Genomic DNA, 15085 nt, shown 5'->3' with positions numbered 1-15085 from the left:
TTTTGGATGAGCGTTTACATGTGGTGTATGGTTCATATATGGCCAGATACTGCTCTATTCCTCTTGAACCTTTCCTAACGAGGATCTTTAATTTGTATACCTATGAAGGGTAAAGAAAAGAAACAAATTCATAAGGAGAATCATTTTTGGGATTTTAACTTCTCACTTTTGCTACCTTATCTTGTTGTCATGCGGCCTCAGGAGTCGGGTGGAGTTTTACATGGCTTCATTAGTTATCTTTGTTGTGATTTACATATCCTCGTTTGCATAGGATTATGTCACCTTTCATGGCTCATTAGCTTGGGCCTTGGTCACGAGGTGAGTTTCTCTCATGTGACGATTTCCCGTGTAAAAAGGGGACCCAGTACGCTCCCATTGGCATCCAAAATAAGGTTCCGAGTATCATACCTGCTAGAGTATGAGTGCCGGTTAGATATCGGGTACCTTTTCTGATTTATAGCCGTTAGAGTGGCTGTTCATTTTGCTGCTGCACGATGTTATTCGACCAAGTTTATGAATGTTTGTTCAACCAAATTTTTTTTGTGGATAATAAACCCATCGAGACTAACAGAATGGATCACGTCTACATGGAAAATCTTAGCATGAGAGGGTCTTGATTTCCTTGGTCACATGCCAGAGTCCACAACTTTAGTTACGTACGCAACTAAGTCTAACTGCCCACTTCAGTTTCTGCAAGAAACAAAATTGGTCCGAGCATCATTTTTCTTTGCCTTTTGTTCCATAACATCCAAAATTGGTCCGAGGAAACAAATGGGTATGTGTTACCAGCAATGAGCTCAGCGTATGCTTATGTTAACCAATGTTGGACAAAGAGTGTTGTCAAACACAACCTCTGTGGCTTGGCCTGTTTGTTAAGACTTGAGATTTAAAGGTTTGTTTCCTCCTAGGTCTCTGGTTCGAAAATCTCTCAGGTGTTATCAACTCTTTTGGAACCAATCTATACGGAGGTTTGTTCCAGCTTTAATCGGTTTCTTTGTAAGTGAGCGGTGAGATTGGATTCTTATTAAAAACGGAGTGTTGTGAAACACACCCAACACAAAGAATTCACAACACACTACACAAAGAATTCACAACACACTACACAAAGAATATGCAGAGCATTTATCCGTTGGGGATTGGTGTCCCCATGAAGCAACTGTTGCAGCATGCTTTAAGTAATTTTTTATTGCTGCGACATTAACGTACTCGTAGGTTTTATTAGGGGAGGTTGGGGTTCCTTCTAACGGAGAAGAGTAAAGACGTCAGGTTGTGCTTACTGCTAATCTGATGTATTGACGTGCTAGCTAGCTAATATTGCCATACTCACACCCTCCTCCTTTGGGGGGAAAAAAGGTGCTCGTAGTTGGAAGGCCCGTTCCACTGAGCAAAAATAAGGAGTATTTTTTAAATTAAATGGGCAGTATTGTGAAATGATGACATATTTCGTAAAGCGAAAAATAAGTACTTCGTGAAATTGGGGTTGAGTGCTTTTAGGACAATGTCATGTGGTGTACTAGTTACGTCCTCCATAATTGTAAGTTCATAAATTCCATATGAACTTGTGATTGTGAAGGGGGTGGAGCACTTTGTGGTTTTGCTCGAGTACCATTGAATTGTAATGAGATTAAGTTACCTCCACCATAGGTGGCAAGTGGCAACCGTGGGGTTTTTACCACCGCCTGTGAACCATTCATCTTGTAAGGCTCGCAAATTAGTTATCCATGTAAAAAAATTAGCTTGATCTGATATCGATAAATATATCAAAAATTAAATTTAAGTTTACAAAATGGACGGTCCTAGATTTTGAAATTAAACTGTCTATGACCGTCCATTTTATGAATCAAAATTTGATTTTTTGATATACCTATTGATATCCGATCAAGCTGATTTTTTGCATAGATATACTATTCTGTGAGTCATACAAGATAGACGGTTCAAATTAGAGCAAAACATGCACGGTGGAGCCCACAACGGGCGATGGTGAGAAGCCCCGTTTCACCCCAAGTGGAAAGAATTTAAACTCTTTGAATGATTACTGGGTGGTTGCAGTAATTACCGGGTGGTTGCACTTTGTGGTTGTTCTCGAGTACACCATTGAAGGAGGGTGACATGTTATGGAGTAAAATGCAGTCATGGTATAAGATGTTACATAATAGTACATTCAAATTGTGACTACTTCTTTCTTCTATCAATTTTTTTTTTTTTTCACGGATTCTTCTATCAATGACCAATAGTAAAAAGACCAATAGTTCGCATTAGAGCTTATTATTCAATACTACTTCTGAAACATTGCTTGAAATCTTTTGACTTCGCATGAATCAGAATCAATGTGCGTGAATGATCGGGTCAGTAACCGCCAGATGTTTTTCGCGAGTTTGAACCTGCTCTTTGTGACTAGATCTTGCCCCAGACGCCTTAAGGGTTTGTTTGGATGTTAGTTACAGAACAAACAGCAAAGAAAAATGATATTTAAGATGAAAGCAATAGAGAAGGGGAAATTTTTTGTTCCTACGATATTTGCAAAAATTAGCTTAATTCGATACTTATAGGTGTTTGATTCAATCATTTAATTTTTTATTATTTTGAAATTTGAATGAAAAGTTAAATAATTGAATCGAACAACTATATAATTGAATTGAGTTGAATTTTTTCAAAAACTGTCAAGAAAATATTTTTTATTTAATAAACAGTTCGAATCATTTGTGTGCAATCTGCCGTAGACCTCGTAGACCTCACAAGTGATCACTGTGTACTGTGTACGAAGTCTCTGCAGTTAGCAGAGAAAAGAAGATGGCGACATATCTGGGGATATCTGTGGGTGGACTATGGGACCCCAAGCCCAAGGCATTATTGTTAGTATTACAGTAAAAACAGATGGACAGTCCTATCCTAAGATTCCTTCACCCAATCATCCACTCGTCAGCAGACCCCACAGGTCCACCAAAATTTTCTCTTTCTTGGTTTACGCTATCCAGATGGAGTACTAGTATTTATTTAATTTTTAATCAATAATATCAGATTTTTTAACTTTTTGTGGGCAAACTTCACTTTTGACCTTACAGTTTAGATTTGCTGTCGATTGTTCCCAATCACTTCGAAATTAGCACGGAAGAATTATTTAGGAGATGTTTCCGGTAGTGAAAATTTTATAAATTTTATTTGTGGTTAAGAAGTTGTTAAGTATTTTCTGTAGTGAATAAGTTATTGATAAGTTTGTGAGTAGAATTACTGTAACAAAAATAAATAAATTCTGTTGACAATTTTTTTGTTAGTGAAAATAGGTTTTGATTTATTATGGCAGTCCCATTTGTGTGCTCATTATTCTTCAATACCAAGACGGTTAGTTGTGGAAGGAAATGGGGGTGTCTATTTGTGTTTAAAAAAAAAAAACTGAATTCTCGCGATAGGCAATCGGCTAATTTTGAAGTAGTTGGGGGAAATTTGCACAAAGTCGAAATTGTCATGGGGTTAAAAGTGAAATTTGCCTCACGGTCTAGGCAAACGGCTATAAAATCTTACCAAACTAGCCATAGTCTTCGCCCCCGTTTGATAAGACCGGATCCAGTCTGGATTCTTCGGAACTACCGGCTCCAGTAGGCAGTAGGTTGTCGTTGCCGCCGTCGAATACCTGGCGGTTTAGCCTCAATTTTTTTTGTTACTAGTTGATATTAAAATACCAAAAATTATTATTCATCTAGATCACATGAGATGAGTCAGCAAGTTAAAAGGCACAAATTAAAATCGAAAAATGTATAAATAGACAAAGACAATAATAATACTAAATTTGTCTGTTTTGAATTTTATATCTTATAATGATAATCTAAAAAATTTGACCACACTCCCTCTTTCCCAAAATATTTGTCTGCTCCGTGAACGAGAATTTAAAAATGATACGGAAAATTCAAAAAAAAATCATCAATTTTTAGATATCGATGAATTCTTCTGATTTATGAAAGAAGTTTAGAATTTTGAAATTTTTCTTGAAAAAAAGGAGTGTTGTTTTTTAGTCCTCCTTTTACGAACCGAGCAAATATTTCAGAACGAAAAAAGTATTTTCCTTTGCTTTTTTCTGTTTCGCTAAGATTCTTATTTTTTAAGTACTTATTTTTCGCTTTAAAAAATAAGTCATTTTCTCATAATACATCATCTTTAATTTAAAATACAAGTACTTATTTTAGTTAGTGGAACACACTCTTAATCTTTCTTGTGAGAGATGAACAAATAACATTAAAAATTAATGCCAAACTGATAAAATTGAAAATAAGGAAAATAATCTAGATTAGTGGCCACATGGTTCAAGTCATGAAATACGTGGCTTTCATGTCACAGTTGTCACTCCACCGGTAATCCCCGGTCATCCCTCCCCTGTTTCCGTTACATCCCCTTACCACCACCAATTTATATCCGTCGCCGCGATAAGCATCGAAAACAGAGAGGAGAGAGAGAGAGAGAGAGAGAATTAAGGTTTACAAACATATTTCCTACTCCTCCATGACCAAATCTCTCTTCCTATAGAATCGCAAATACAAAACCTATACATACATACATACATACGTATATATATATCGTATATGGCTAGTGAAAGCCGTGAATTCCCCTCTATAGATGAAGAATCGAGCCGAGAGACGTCGGAAATGCTCTACGCCACGCGCCGCTGCTGCTTCTGCATACCCTACCGATCCTCGGCCGTCGGCATCAATTGGTGGAGGATGCGGCCGGCGGAGTTTGATTCCGGCGGGTGGTGGGCGCGGGGGATCGCCGCGCTGATGAAGCTCCGCGAGTGGTCGGAGATCGCGGCCGGTCCGAGGTGGAAGACGTTCATACGGCGGTTCAACCGGAGCAGGAGCGGGCTGGGTAACAAGCAGCACGCGATGAAGTTCCAGTACGACCCCTTGAGTTACTCGCTCAACTTCGACGACGGCGCGGGGCAGAAGGGCAATGGTTTCGAGGACGAGGTGGAGTACGGGTTCCGTAACTTCTCGTCGCGGTACGCCTCGGTCCCGGTGTCGGCGAAGTCGTCCATGGATCTCGGGAAGGAGGCGGTGGTTTTCACGTGACTCGGCTCGTTCAGTTTATTCATAATAATTCATAGAAGTAATATTCAACCTACTCGAGATATGTTCGATTAAAGCCCCTTTGGAAGGAGAGGAGCGTGGCGGTGGGGCTAACGCGCGCTGGTGGGTGTGCGGAGTTAGGGGAAGGTTGAGCTGGGGATGAGGTGGATTTGACTTGCATTAGTGGGTCATTAATTAAGGAGTATTTTTTCCCTTGTTTTGTCTTTTTTAGATTGTGGTTTTTTATTTTTATTTTTATTTTTTTAATATTTGTGTTGTGTGTAAATAAGGGAAAATGAGATGGTGAAATACACGAGGATGCGTGTGGGTTTCTACTTTTGGTTTCGCATTATTTTATTTTATTGTTTTTGGTTTTTCTTGTTTGAATTTTTAGACTGGTTCTTGTGTAAAAAGGTTCTTCATGTGATGATAAAGATCGTTCATGAAATTGTCAAATAAGGTTTTTTAGTTTAGTGCTTATATTTTTAGTGGTACTTATCTTGGACGAAAATAGTTTCTTAACAAACAAAGATTTCTCAAATGACGATGTTTCGGGAGGGCAACCAAGTGGCAAATAGATTGGCTAACATGAGAGTGAATCAGGAGAACAAAATGGTGTCGCATGTTATCCAGCCAGTTGATATCATTCCACTCTTAGAGGCGGATATGCAAGGCGTGGCTTTTGAGAGATTTTAGTTATTGTTATTCTTTTTTCAGTGTACCAAAAAATTAAAAATGGCAACGGTATCCAACACGAAGGACGAACTAATCATGGGAACTAATTCAACTGTTCACTATGTTTGGTCCAAGCCCAACTTCAGAATTCGTAGCACGCGGATGTAGCTCGAGCTCCAAGCCCTTGGTTTCTAGGTGACTATCACTATGTCGACCTCTGCGGATTGTGACGATTTCTCATGTAATATTTTATGGAATAATAAGACTCATGTGATATTTTATAGGATAACAAGACTCATTGTGACCTTATTCGACAATGGAAATCCACTCATTTTGTGATGTGTAGATCATTTATGTGAAAAATTAAGGTTGATGAAACATGGGCATTCTCTTGAACAAACTATATTTCTCCTAAGAGCAATTAACAATCAGACTATGACCATCTATAACCCTAAAAAAATATTGAGTAGACAGTTTTTATCAATTGTCAGTCAACATGATTTTAATTCGGCATTGATGATTTATCAGACTCTTGGAAAAGTTAGGTAATCTCTCTCTACAAATGCACCTCCCTAATTGGAAACATCTGTTACCTATCGGATTTTCCCTTTTTATTAATGGAGAAAACACTCCAATGCAGGTTTGATTCTATTTTTCTTATAAAAATATCTTCATCAATTATATATTGCCAAAGAAATATTCTCATAGTACTTTGGTTTCTATCTATGATTCATCTTTAATGTTTTCATAGATATATCTTATGCAATCATAAATTGCCAAATTTTCTCATTGCAAATCATCTTAATTGGGACCACATTTCATATTTCTGTTTCTCATATGATTCCGACCAAGTGCACGACCAAATGCGGTGGTGGAAGGGCTTGGGGCATTAAATAATCTCTTGGCGGCCTGCTTGTCGGACGGATAAGATTTTAGATAGATAAGGAAGAATGGTGGATAAGATGCGGATATGTTACAAATGAGAATTATTTAAGGAGGGGGATTACCTAATACTTGGTTTGGGTAGTAGTTTATATGGGTGGATTAGAGTGAATAATATGACAAATTACTTAGTTGCCCTCATTCAATCATTTCATCGAGAATACAAAATGATTTGAGGGGTAATTTGGTCTTTTTTTCTACTCGGATAAGCTAATCCAAGGATGAGAGGTGTGGTTAGCTAGCAATCACCCTTGGAGGGTGATAAGCTCTCCCCCTCCTCCCTTCTCCCACCAACAAACACCTTTCTTTCTTCTCCTGCTCCCTCCCTTATCCCCCCTCCTCCCTTATCCCCCCTCCTCCCTTCTTCCCCTTCCTTCTCCCACCAACAAACACCTTTCTTCCTTCTCCCACTCCCTCCCTTATCCTCTCAACAAACAAGCCTCAATTAATTTGATTCTAAAAAAGAGTTGACACAGTCACACAACTGCTACTCTTCAGGAGACATTGTGAAAAAAGAATACATTTTATTCACCACCGGTGTAAAACCCACCTTTCCACCACCGTCCATTAAGGACCCTACCGAGCGTCTATTATTGTAATCTGAACCGTTCATATTACAAGATCCGCAATATAGTATTGCCATGTAAAAAATTAGCTTCATCAAAAGTTGATAGGTATATAAAAATTTGAATTTTGGTTTAGAAAATGGACGATCTGATTTATGTCCATAATAATAAAGATGAACTGTCCATTTTACGAAGCAAAATTCAATTTTTTATACTCCTATCGATGTCCGATCAAGTTTTTTTTTTTGCATGGATACACTATTACTGTATGGGATCTACAAAATGAACAGTTCAGATTAATAATAAAAACACGGTAAGACCGAAAAAAGCGATGGTGGAAAAGTGGAGTTTTTCACCCATGGAAAGAATACTCTTTGAGCATCCAAAATACAGGGACGTGACCCCCTCGTCTCCCCATGGACCTGCCAATCTCCGTGCACCCTGTTTGTTTTGTTTTGAACTAAAAAATCTAAGTTTGTACTCCTATATAACTACTCCATAAAGGGGAATCCCAATACAAGAGATTCTTAAAGCTCAACAGGAAGAACAAAAACCCACCTAGAGTTCCGTGTCCGTATCCTTGCTACATAGCTTAACTGAGAGAACAACTGCTTTGAAACAACGCAGTCCACAATAAGCTGGATCCATTTAAACACCGACGAAGTTGCAGCAGAAATATCGATGTTGCATCCAAACCGTACCGGCCTAATCCAGGGACAATGAAGCAGAAGAAGTGAACCACTGGGACACAAATGCGAACTAGTGGATCATGTGTCAAAGCTTATGGATCTATAATCTTCTTCTTCTTCCTCTTTAATAGACCTTATCATTGTAGCCACTTGATCAATTCTTGGCCTAGCATCTGGAAATGGACTTAAGCACTTCAAAGCCACATGCAGCAAATTCACCATTCTCTCCTCACTAGCACCTTCTAAAACCAAGGCCCTGTCAAAAACCTCAACTGTTAGTTCTTCACTAACCACTGACCGCACCCAACTAGCCAAATCAAACCCATCATTCTGAACTTCATTCCCCGCTAGGAGTTCAAGAAGAATCACTCCGAAGCCATAGATGTCTGACTTGAAATTGTTAGTTTGGGAAATGATTGATTGGTTTTGGTGATTTTTGACCCCCTTTAGACCGTACTCACTGATGCAGGGCTCCATGTCTTTGTTGAGCATTATATTGGAGGACTTTAGGTTCCCGTGAGCAATTCCATCCTTCTGAAGCGATTCATGGGTGAAAGCCAGTGCTTCTGCAATTTTAGCCGCGACACTTACCCTGCTTCCCCAGTTGAATGGTTGGTCGTTTTGAGATTCTGGAATTCAAAACGATTGTGGAAACAATTAATATTGTCGTTTTTGTAGTGGATCTTCCTATCAATGCGTCTCTTGTCAAGGATCATGCTTAGGCCATTTCATCAAAATATTGCTAACAGGGCAGGAAATGGTTAGCATGCTGTGTAAATTAATATGCTTACTGTTATTGTTATTCTTGTATAGGCTTCAACTTTATGAATATCGGGTACGTGCAGTCCTCCTATTCCACAGCGCATAGGCCATGGGGTGGCTCCAAGAAGGTCAAGCACTTCATGGAACTTGAACTCATGACCTATGCTTCCTGGCTCTTTCGGTAACCTAGTAATCTAACCAAGTTTTCAATCCATTTACAATTATGGTCGAGAATTTCTGCAAAGGAAGTTTCCATGTGGACAAAAAAAACTCTTTTTCCATGAACCACGACTCTCACAAACTTTTCCATGAGGATGAATGCAGTACCATCACATTCGCATTTTAGGTACTTTCTCTTTACAGAACTTCTAAATCTGTCGCACTTTTGGGGGAAGAAAACACGACATACCTTAAAAGTGTAAATGCTATGTGGAGAGCACCGTATTCATTTTTGAATGGAGTCCACATTCTATCAAGATTTCAAGACGATTATTATGTTTTCGGCATTGCAGTTCAGACTCTTTTACAGAAAAAATTCTAAATCTGTCAAGCTACTGTATAAGTAAATCGAAATGCCTATTGGAAAATTTCTCGATCAAACTATTTTTGGACATCCTATCAGTGACCAAAAGTGGCCTGAAAGTTAATAGAGGGATCGAAAGAACAATTTCATTACCATGAAGAAGACTGAAGAGGCTGCCATTCTGCTGGAACTCATAAACCAACAGCCTCACTTGCTCAGAACAGCAATAGGCCAAGGGAGGCAACACATTAGGATGCTTCACCTGGTCTATCCTCTGCATCCTCCTCTTGAAATCCTCCTTTGAAATCTCCCAATTCTTAACCCTTTTCACAGCCACATCCACCCCACCCACAAGTCTAACTTTGTAGAGGCTCCCAGCATTTCCTCTACCTACCCACTCCGCGGGTGCCCGAAGCAGTTCCTTGAACGTCATCCCCTCCACCAGCGGACTCGAAAGTACCACTAGAGAAGAAGCACCCGTTCCATTCTCTATCGATAACCAGTCCTCGTTTTCTCCATCACTGACCTCACTTGAATTTCCGCTGTCTTTGCTGTTTACCTCATCTACTTCTACCTCCTCCTTTGTAACCTCGTCCTTCTTGATCGCAGGCTTTCTCTTTTCCCTCAACATGAAAGCAAGGAGAAACCCGGACACAAAACCAAGAACACCGTACAACGAGTAGATAAGAAACTGGTTTCTCGAGGATACTTTCGATCCTGACTCACCGTGTGGAGAAGGCGGTACTGGACAAACTTTAGGCAGCGGTTTTCCACAAAATTCAAGATTACACGAAAAGCTGCTTGAATCTAACCGGCCACTGACGTCGGGTTTCGCTCCACCAAGATTGCTGTTGGACACATTGAATCGTACCAAGTTAGAAAAGCCAAGTTCTGGTGTTTCATTACTGAACTGAACAACGGGGACTTCATCCATCGGCCGTGAACGAGCAGAGTTTTCGTGAAGCACTTCCTATGCTTGGCTTCTTCCTTTTGATGCTGTGGTAGTACGTGCGCGTGATTCCGCAACAAGACTAAGAAAAAAGATAGGAGAAATAAAAGTCAATCACATGAAACATTTTAAAAAGAAGCCGGCCGGCGAAAAATGGTCAGCTTTCCGAATGATCTGTAAACAAAACTCTCAGTTCGATTCTAACCCATGTAATACTATTTGTTTTTGAACTTGTTAGCAGGGACCAAATGGAGCTTTTCATGGCTGCAAATATGGTCACAGGATTCATTCAACTGTCTGTAATGAATCGCATAGCAGTATTTTCAAATAGATTCGGTCAATCTGGAAATTTGATACAGAGTGGGCACTCATGGATTCTGAAATCTTGAAAATATTTTCTCACAATCAAGCATAATGTTGTTTTCTTTAACAATCCAATAGGAATCAAAAGTTCTACACTGTAACAACACCAGAATCGATAGATTATGTTGGAAGAATGAACAATCAATAGGCCGTAGGTCAATCAAGTAACACAAAGGTTAGGATACATGACACTTCGGAACATGAAAATGTCCATGAAAGGAGTCCAGGTTCATAGTCAACAGTGCTGTGAATCTGGACCGTTCGTTTTCTTTCATGGACATTAATTTACGTGGTCCGAGTGTCATGTATTGTACTACTCCTTGTCAAGTAAAAACGCAAAAAGTTTCTTTTCAAAGTGGGAAATCAGTGAAGAATATTGATTAGGGGGTTTGCATTCATACTTTTGAAGGTTACAAGCCGGGGCGATGCTTAATAGAGGGGGAGAGGCACGTGCCACTCATTTTTTTTTTTTTTTTAAGTTTTATTTTTTTACACTAATGGATTAAGCACTTGCTGTATTCCAACAACTTGATTTCTCACACGAATCATTATAAAAAAACATCTCAATGGCATTCACTTAAAGAGTACATCAGAATTCGAACAAGCTTTTATTCCTTTTTAACAAAAAAACAAAGCCGATGACAAAACATGATTTTATTATACTTTTAATCTTTCTCTCATAACAATGCAATTTGACTCCCATTATATAACTCCGCCCGGCAGACGGCACCCCCAATCTAAGTCATGGCTCCGGTACTAGTTACAAGAGTGATTGATTTGAATTGGACTCCCATTACACTAGGTCATCCCAATCTAAATCATGACTCTGCCACTAGTTACAAGAGTAATTGATTTGATATTTTCAAAATATGAGTTGGCACAAGTGCTATATTCTTCAGGGGACAATATGAAATATACTAGTACTCTTCAGGGGACAATATGAAATATACTATAAATATATAGGGATACAAGTCTCAGCATTCAAAATCCAGGGACTCACTGGAAATAAATCCCAACACATACTGGGGAACTATTTGATCATCCGTTCAAAGGTTCTTGATCTCTCTTCTTGCTCTTGAATAGACCTTATGATTGCAGCTACTTCATCAATACTTGGCCTAGAATCTGGAAATGGACTCAAGCACTTCAAAGCCACATGCAGCAAATTCACCATTCTCTCCTCACTGGCACCTTCCAAAACCAAATCCCGGTCGAAAAACTCGACTGTCTGTTCCCCACTGATCACTGACTGCACCCAACTAGCCAGATCAGAGCCAACGTTCTGAACTTCGTTCCCCGCGAGGAGCTCGAGAAGGATCACTCCGAAGCCATAGACGTCCGACTTGAAGCTGTTGTTTTGGGAGATAATCGTTTGGTTCTTGGGATGTTCGACCGCCCTTAGACCGTACTCACTGATGCGGGGCTCCATGTCGTTGCTGAGCAATATGTTGGTGGACTTCAGGTTCCCGTGAGCGATCCCGTCGTCGTGAAGCGATCTGTGGGCGAAAGCCAGTGCTCCTGCGATTTTATCCGCGAGATTTACCCTGCTTCCCCAGTTGAATAGTTGGCCATTTGGAGATCCTGGAATTGAGAAACATTGCGGAAACAATTAGTGGTGTTGTTCTTGTAATGGATCACGCTTAGGACATTTCTGTTAGATTGCTTTACATTGTTGGTCGGATTTCCTAACGTATAGCTTAAGCTTTTGGGACAATTGGTAACTTAAAATGGTGTCAGAGCTCGGTACCACAAATGGAAATATTGCTATGAGGGTAGGAAAGGGTCAGCATGCAGTTGTAGTTCGCTTGTTCCACAGGAATAGGCCATGGGGGTGGCTCCAAGGAGCTCAAGCATTTTATGGAATTCAAATTCATGACCTATGCTTTCTGGTTCTTTTGGTAACCTTGTAATCTAACCAAGTTTTCAAGTCCATTCGCCATTATAGTCGATAGTGTCTGCCAAGAAAGCTTCCATGGGAAGAAAAAAAAGGGCTTCTATCCATGATCCACGACATAGCCCATAAACTTTTCGAGGGAGCACTTGTTATATGCTGAATGCAGCCTAGACTCCATCAGGATGAATGCAGTATTGTCACATTTGCATTTCAGGTACTTTGTCTCATAAAATTTTTAGGTCTGTCGCACTATTACATTATAGAAAAAAAAACACTAGACACCTAAAAAGTGTCCAGAATGCTATGGGAGAGCCGTTTTGAATGGAGCGCCTGCTCTATCAAGAGTTCTAGATGATTATTGTGTTTCCACATTGCATTTCAGGCACTTTTATAGGAAGATCGCTAAGTCGCTCAACATCCTATTTATGTAAATCCAAATGCTTATAAGAATTAAAATCTCTAATCCATCAAACTATTGAGCAAGTAAATCCAAATGATTATTTTGAGACATCTATGGGTGACCAAAAATGGCTTGAAAATTGAAATATATCTTGCAGAGGAGGGATTGAAAAAAGCAAAACCATTACCATGAAGGAGACTGAAGAGGTTTCCATTCTGCTGGAACTCATAAACCAAAAACATCTCTTGGTCTGAACAATAATAGGCCAAGGGAGGCAACAGATTAGGATGCTTCACTTGGTCTATCCTCTGCATCCTCTTGTTGAAATCCTCCTTTGAAATCTCCCAATTCTTAACCCTTTTCACAGCCACATTCACCCCACCCACAAGCTTAACCTTGTAGAGGCTCCCATTGCTTCCCCTACCCACCAACTCCGCGGGCGCCCGGAGCAGTTCCTTGAACGTCATCCCCTCCGCCAGCGGACTCGAAAGTACCACCAGAGAAGAAGCACCCGTTTCACCATCTTTCAATGGTATCGAGAGCTCGTTTTCTTCATCATCGGCGTCACTTAAGTTTCCAGTGTCTTTGTTGTTTACCTCTTCTACTTCTACCTCCTCCTTTCCAACCTCGTCATTCTTCTCACTCGCGGCCTTTTTTTCCTTTGAAAATCTAAGAATGAACAAGAAAGCCAAGACGATCGCGAACACGAGAACGAGAACAACAATTCCTATGTACAAAAGAAAATTGATTTTCGATTTCTTTTTACCAGGTGTTGGTGCAGGTGCAAGTGCAGCTGGTGCAGGTGCAGCAGACGCAGCCGGCGGCGGCGGTGGTGGACAAACGTTTGACAACGGTTTTCCACATAATCCAGGATTACCCAAAAAGCTACTTGTAGTGAACCGGCCATCGACATCGGGGATCGGTCCACTAAGGTTGTTGTTGGAGACATTGAATTGTTGTAACTTGGAAAAGTCTAGTTCTGGTATGTCACCACTGAACTGATTGTTTTGAACAAGGAAAGACAGCAAAACTGTGATCCCGGACATGTCCGGGAGCGGACCGGACAAGCTGTTGTCCGACAAGTTGAGCCTTTCCAGTTTACTCAACTTGGAGAGACTGCTCGGGAGGTTGCCCGAAAAGCGATTCGTTTCTAGGTACAAGTGGTTTAGATTCAAGCAATTTGAAATCTCTTCCGGAATCACTCCACTGACATTGTTGCCGGCGAGACTCAGGACTGAAAGCAAGGTAGCATTGCACAGGGAGCTAGCGTCGAGAAATCCGTTTAGATTGAGCTGATCAAGAACAATTTTCTTAACAAATAACTTGCTATCACAGAACACCCCATGCCATTTGTCTACACAAGGGTCAGAAGTCGAATTCCAGCCGAAACCCTGCCTTCCTCCTGCGTTATCGGGAGAGAGATTTTTCATGAACCTGGTCAGCGCTTGAATCACTTGTTCACTTTCTGAACTCGCCGTCAGAAAGAGAAGGAACAACGTGAAAGAGACTAAGCCGAGGGAGACTCGAGCCATCCCTCGCGAAAGAGCAGATTATTGAGTGAAAGACTTTCTATAATTGGCTTCTTCGCCCTTTTGATGAAGTTGGTTTGTTTGTTAAAACAATTTTCAAAACTTCCATAATCTCTTCCCGAATCAAACACGGATCTTCCGGTTCATTTGGGTGACTCTGCAATGATCTTGTGGTGCTATGTGATTGTGACTGCCCAGAAGACTATAAGAAAAGAGTCCATCAAAAAAATACACTCAAAAAAAAAAAAAACGGCCGGCGAAAATGGTCCTGTCTTTGGTAAGAATTTGGGATTTTTTCAGCCAATGTAATCTCCAGCACATGAAACGAAATCATATGCTATAAATTTTTATTTAGTGGTTCAGACCCATTCAAGATATAACTCATCTTTTAATTTTTGTATTTAAAAAATATATATCCTTTAGTTCCTCTTTTGTCGCTAGTCTCTTTTCATAAGAAAGAGAAAGGTTGGACCTCGATTAGTAATCTAGGTCTGTCTATGTACCCTTAATTTAGGATCAAGCCGAACGTAGTTTATTACTGTAGGTAATTTGATGAATCTTAAAGATTCATTTATGAATGTAAAAATTGGGAATTATTGCATCACTATAAGAATAGCATGTCCCAATTATGTTGCCACTCACTCTTCTCTACCAGTTACAAATATTATTTTTTCTCTGTGATTGCACCCTTTTGAATGGGTTGCCTACGCATTTGATTCATCAAGTTTGACTTAAGGAT

General features: G+C 40.0%; 3 protein-coding genes across 4 annotated transcripts; 1 reads left to right on the top strand and 2 right to left on the bottom strand.

Moving 5' to 3' along the window:
- The first annotated feature begins 4405 nt into the window (after positions 1-4405).
- On the top strand, positions 4406-5510 carry LOC131311576 (uncharacterized). The gene has a single exon (XM_058339068.1). It carries the CDS (start codon positions 4572-4574, stop codon positions 5055-5057), a length of 486 nt encoding a protein of 161 aa, XP_058195051.1. The 5' UTR covers positions 4406-4571; the 3' UTR covers positions 5058-5510.
- A 2207-nt stretch (positions 5511-7717) lies between these two features.
- On the bottom strand, positions 7718-10182 carry LOC131311276 (probable inactive receptor kinase At2g26730). The gene is made up of 2 exons (XM_058338646.1): positions 9365-10182; positions 7718-8555 (listed from the first exon to the last, which is right to left on the bottom strand). Exons 1-2 carry the CDS (start codon positions 10143-10145, stop codon positions 8005-8007), a joined length of 1332 nt encoding a protein of 443 aa, XP_058194629.1. The 5' UTR covers positions 10146-10182; the 3' UTR covers positions 7718-8004.
- Positions 10183-11110: 928 nt separating this feature from the next.
- Positions 11111-14648, bottom strand: LOC131310968 (probable inactive receptor kinase At2g26730). 2 transcript variants are annotated; one of them, XR_009195354.1, is made up of 3 exons: positions 13005-14648; positions 11442-12104; positions 11111-11409 (listed from the first exon to the last, which is right to left on the bottom strand). XR_009195354.1 is itself a non-coding variant. In XM_058338253.1 (2 exons), the coding sequence occupies exons 1-2, from the start codon at positions 14347-14349 to the stop codon at positions 11554-11556; spliced, it is 1896 nt and encodes a 631-aa protein (XP_058194236.1). In that variant the 5' UTR covers positions 14350-14648; the 3' UTR covers positions 11111-11553. The 2 variants fall into 2 exon arrangements, 1 of the variants encoding a protein (XP_058194236.1); XM_058338253.1 differs by having other exon boundaries at positions 11111-12104.
- Between the last annotated feature and the right edge of the window lie 437 nt (positions 14649-15085).

This window comes from Rhododendron vialii, chromosome 12a (genome assembly GCF_030253575.1).
Source record: "Rhododendron vialii isolate Sample 1 chromosome 12a, ASM3025357v1".
In the NCBI taxonomy this organism is placed as follows: domain Eukaryota; kingdom Viridiplantae; phylum Streptophyta; class Magnoliopsida; order Ericales; family Ericaceae; genus Rhododendron; species Rhododendron vialii.
Note: the sequence above shows the minus strand (reverse complement) of the source record. Positions and strands in the feature narration are given on the sequence as shown.

Bases quoted from the DNA above. Each gene is read 5' to 3' on its own strand.
- LOC131311276 (XM_058338646.1), bottom strand. From the start codon at position 10,145: ATGGATGAAGTCCCCGTTGTTCAGTTCAGTAATGAAACACCAGAACTT. The intron at 8,556-9,364 runs GTAATGAAATTG...TTTGAATTCCAG, and splicing joins CCTCTTCAGTCTTCTTCATG to AATCTCAAAACGACCAACCA.
- LOC131311576 (XM_058339068.1), top strand. From the start codon at position 4,572: ATGGCTAGTGAAAGCCGTGAATTCCCCTCTATAGATGAAGAATCGAGC.
- LOC131310968 (XM_058338253.1), bottom strand. From the start codon at position 14,349: ATGGCTCGAGTCTCCCTCGGCTTAGTCTCTTTCACGTTGTTCCTTCTC. The intron at 12,105-13,004 runs GTAATGGTTTTG...TCTCAATTCCAG, and splicing joins CCTCTTCAGTCTCCTTCATG to GATCTCCAAATGGCCAACTA.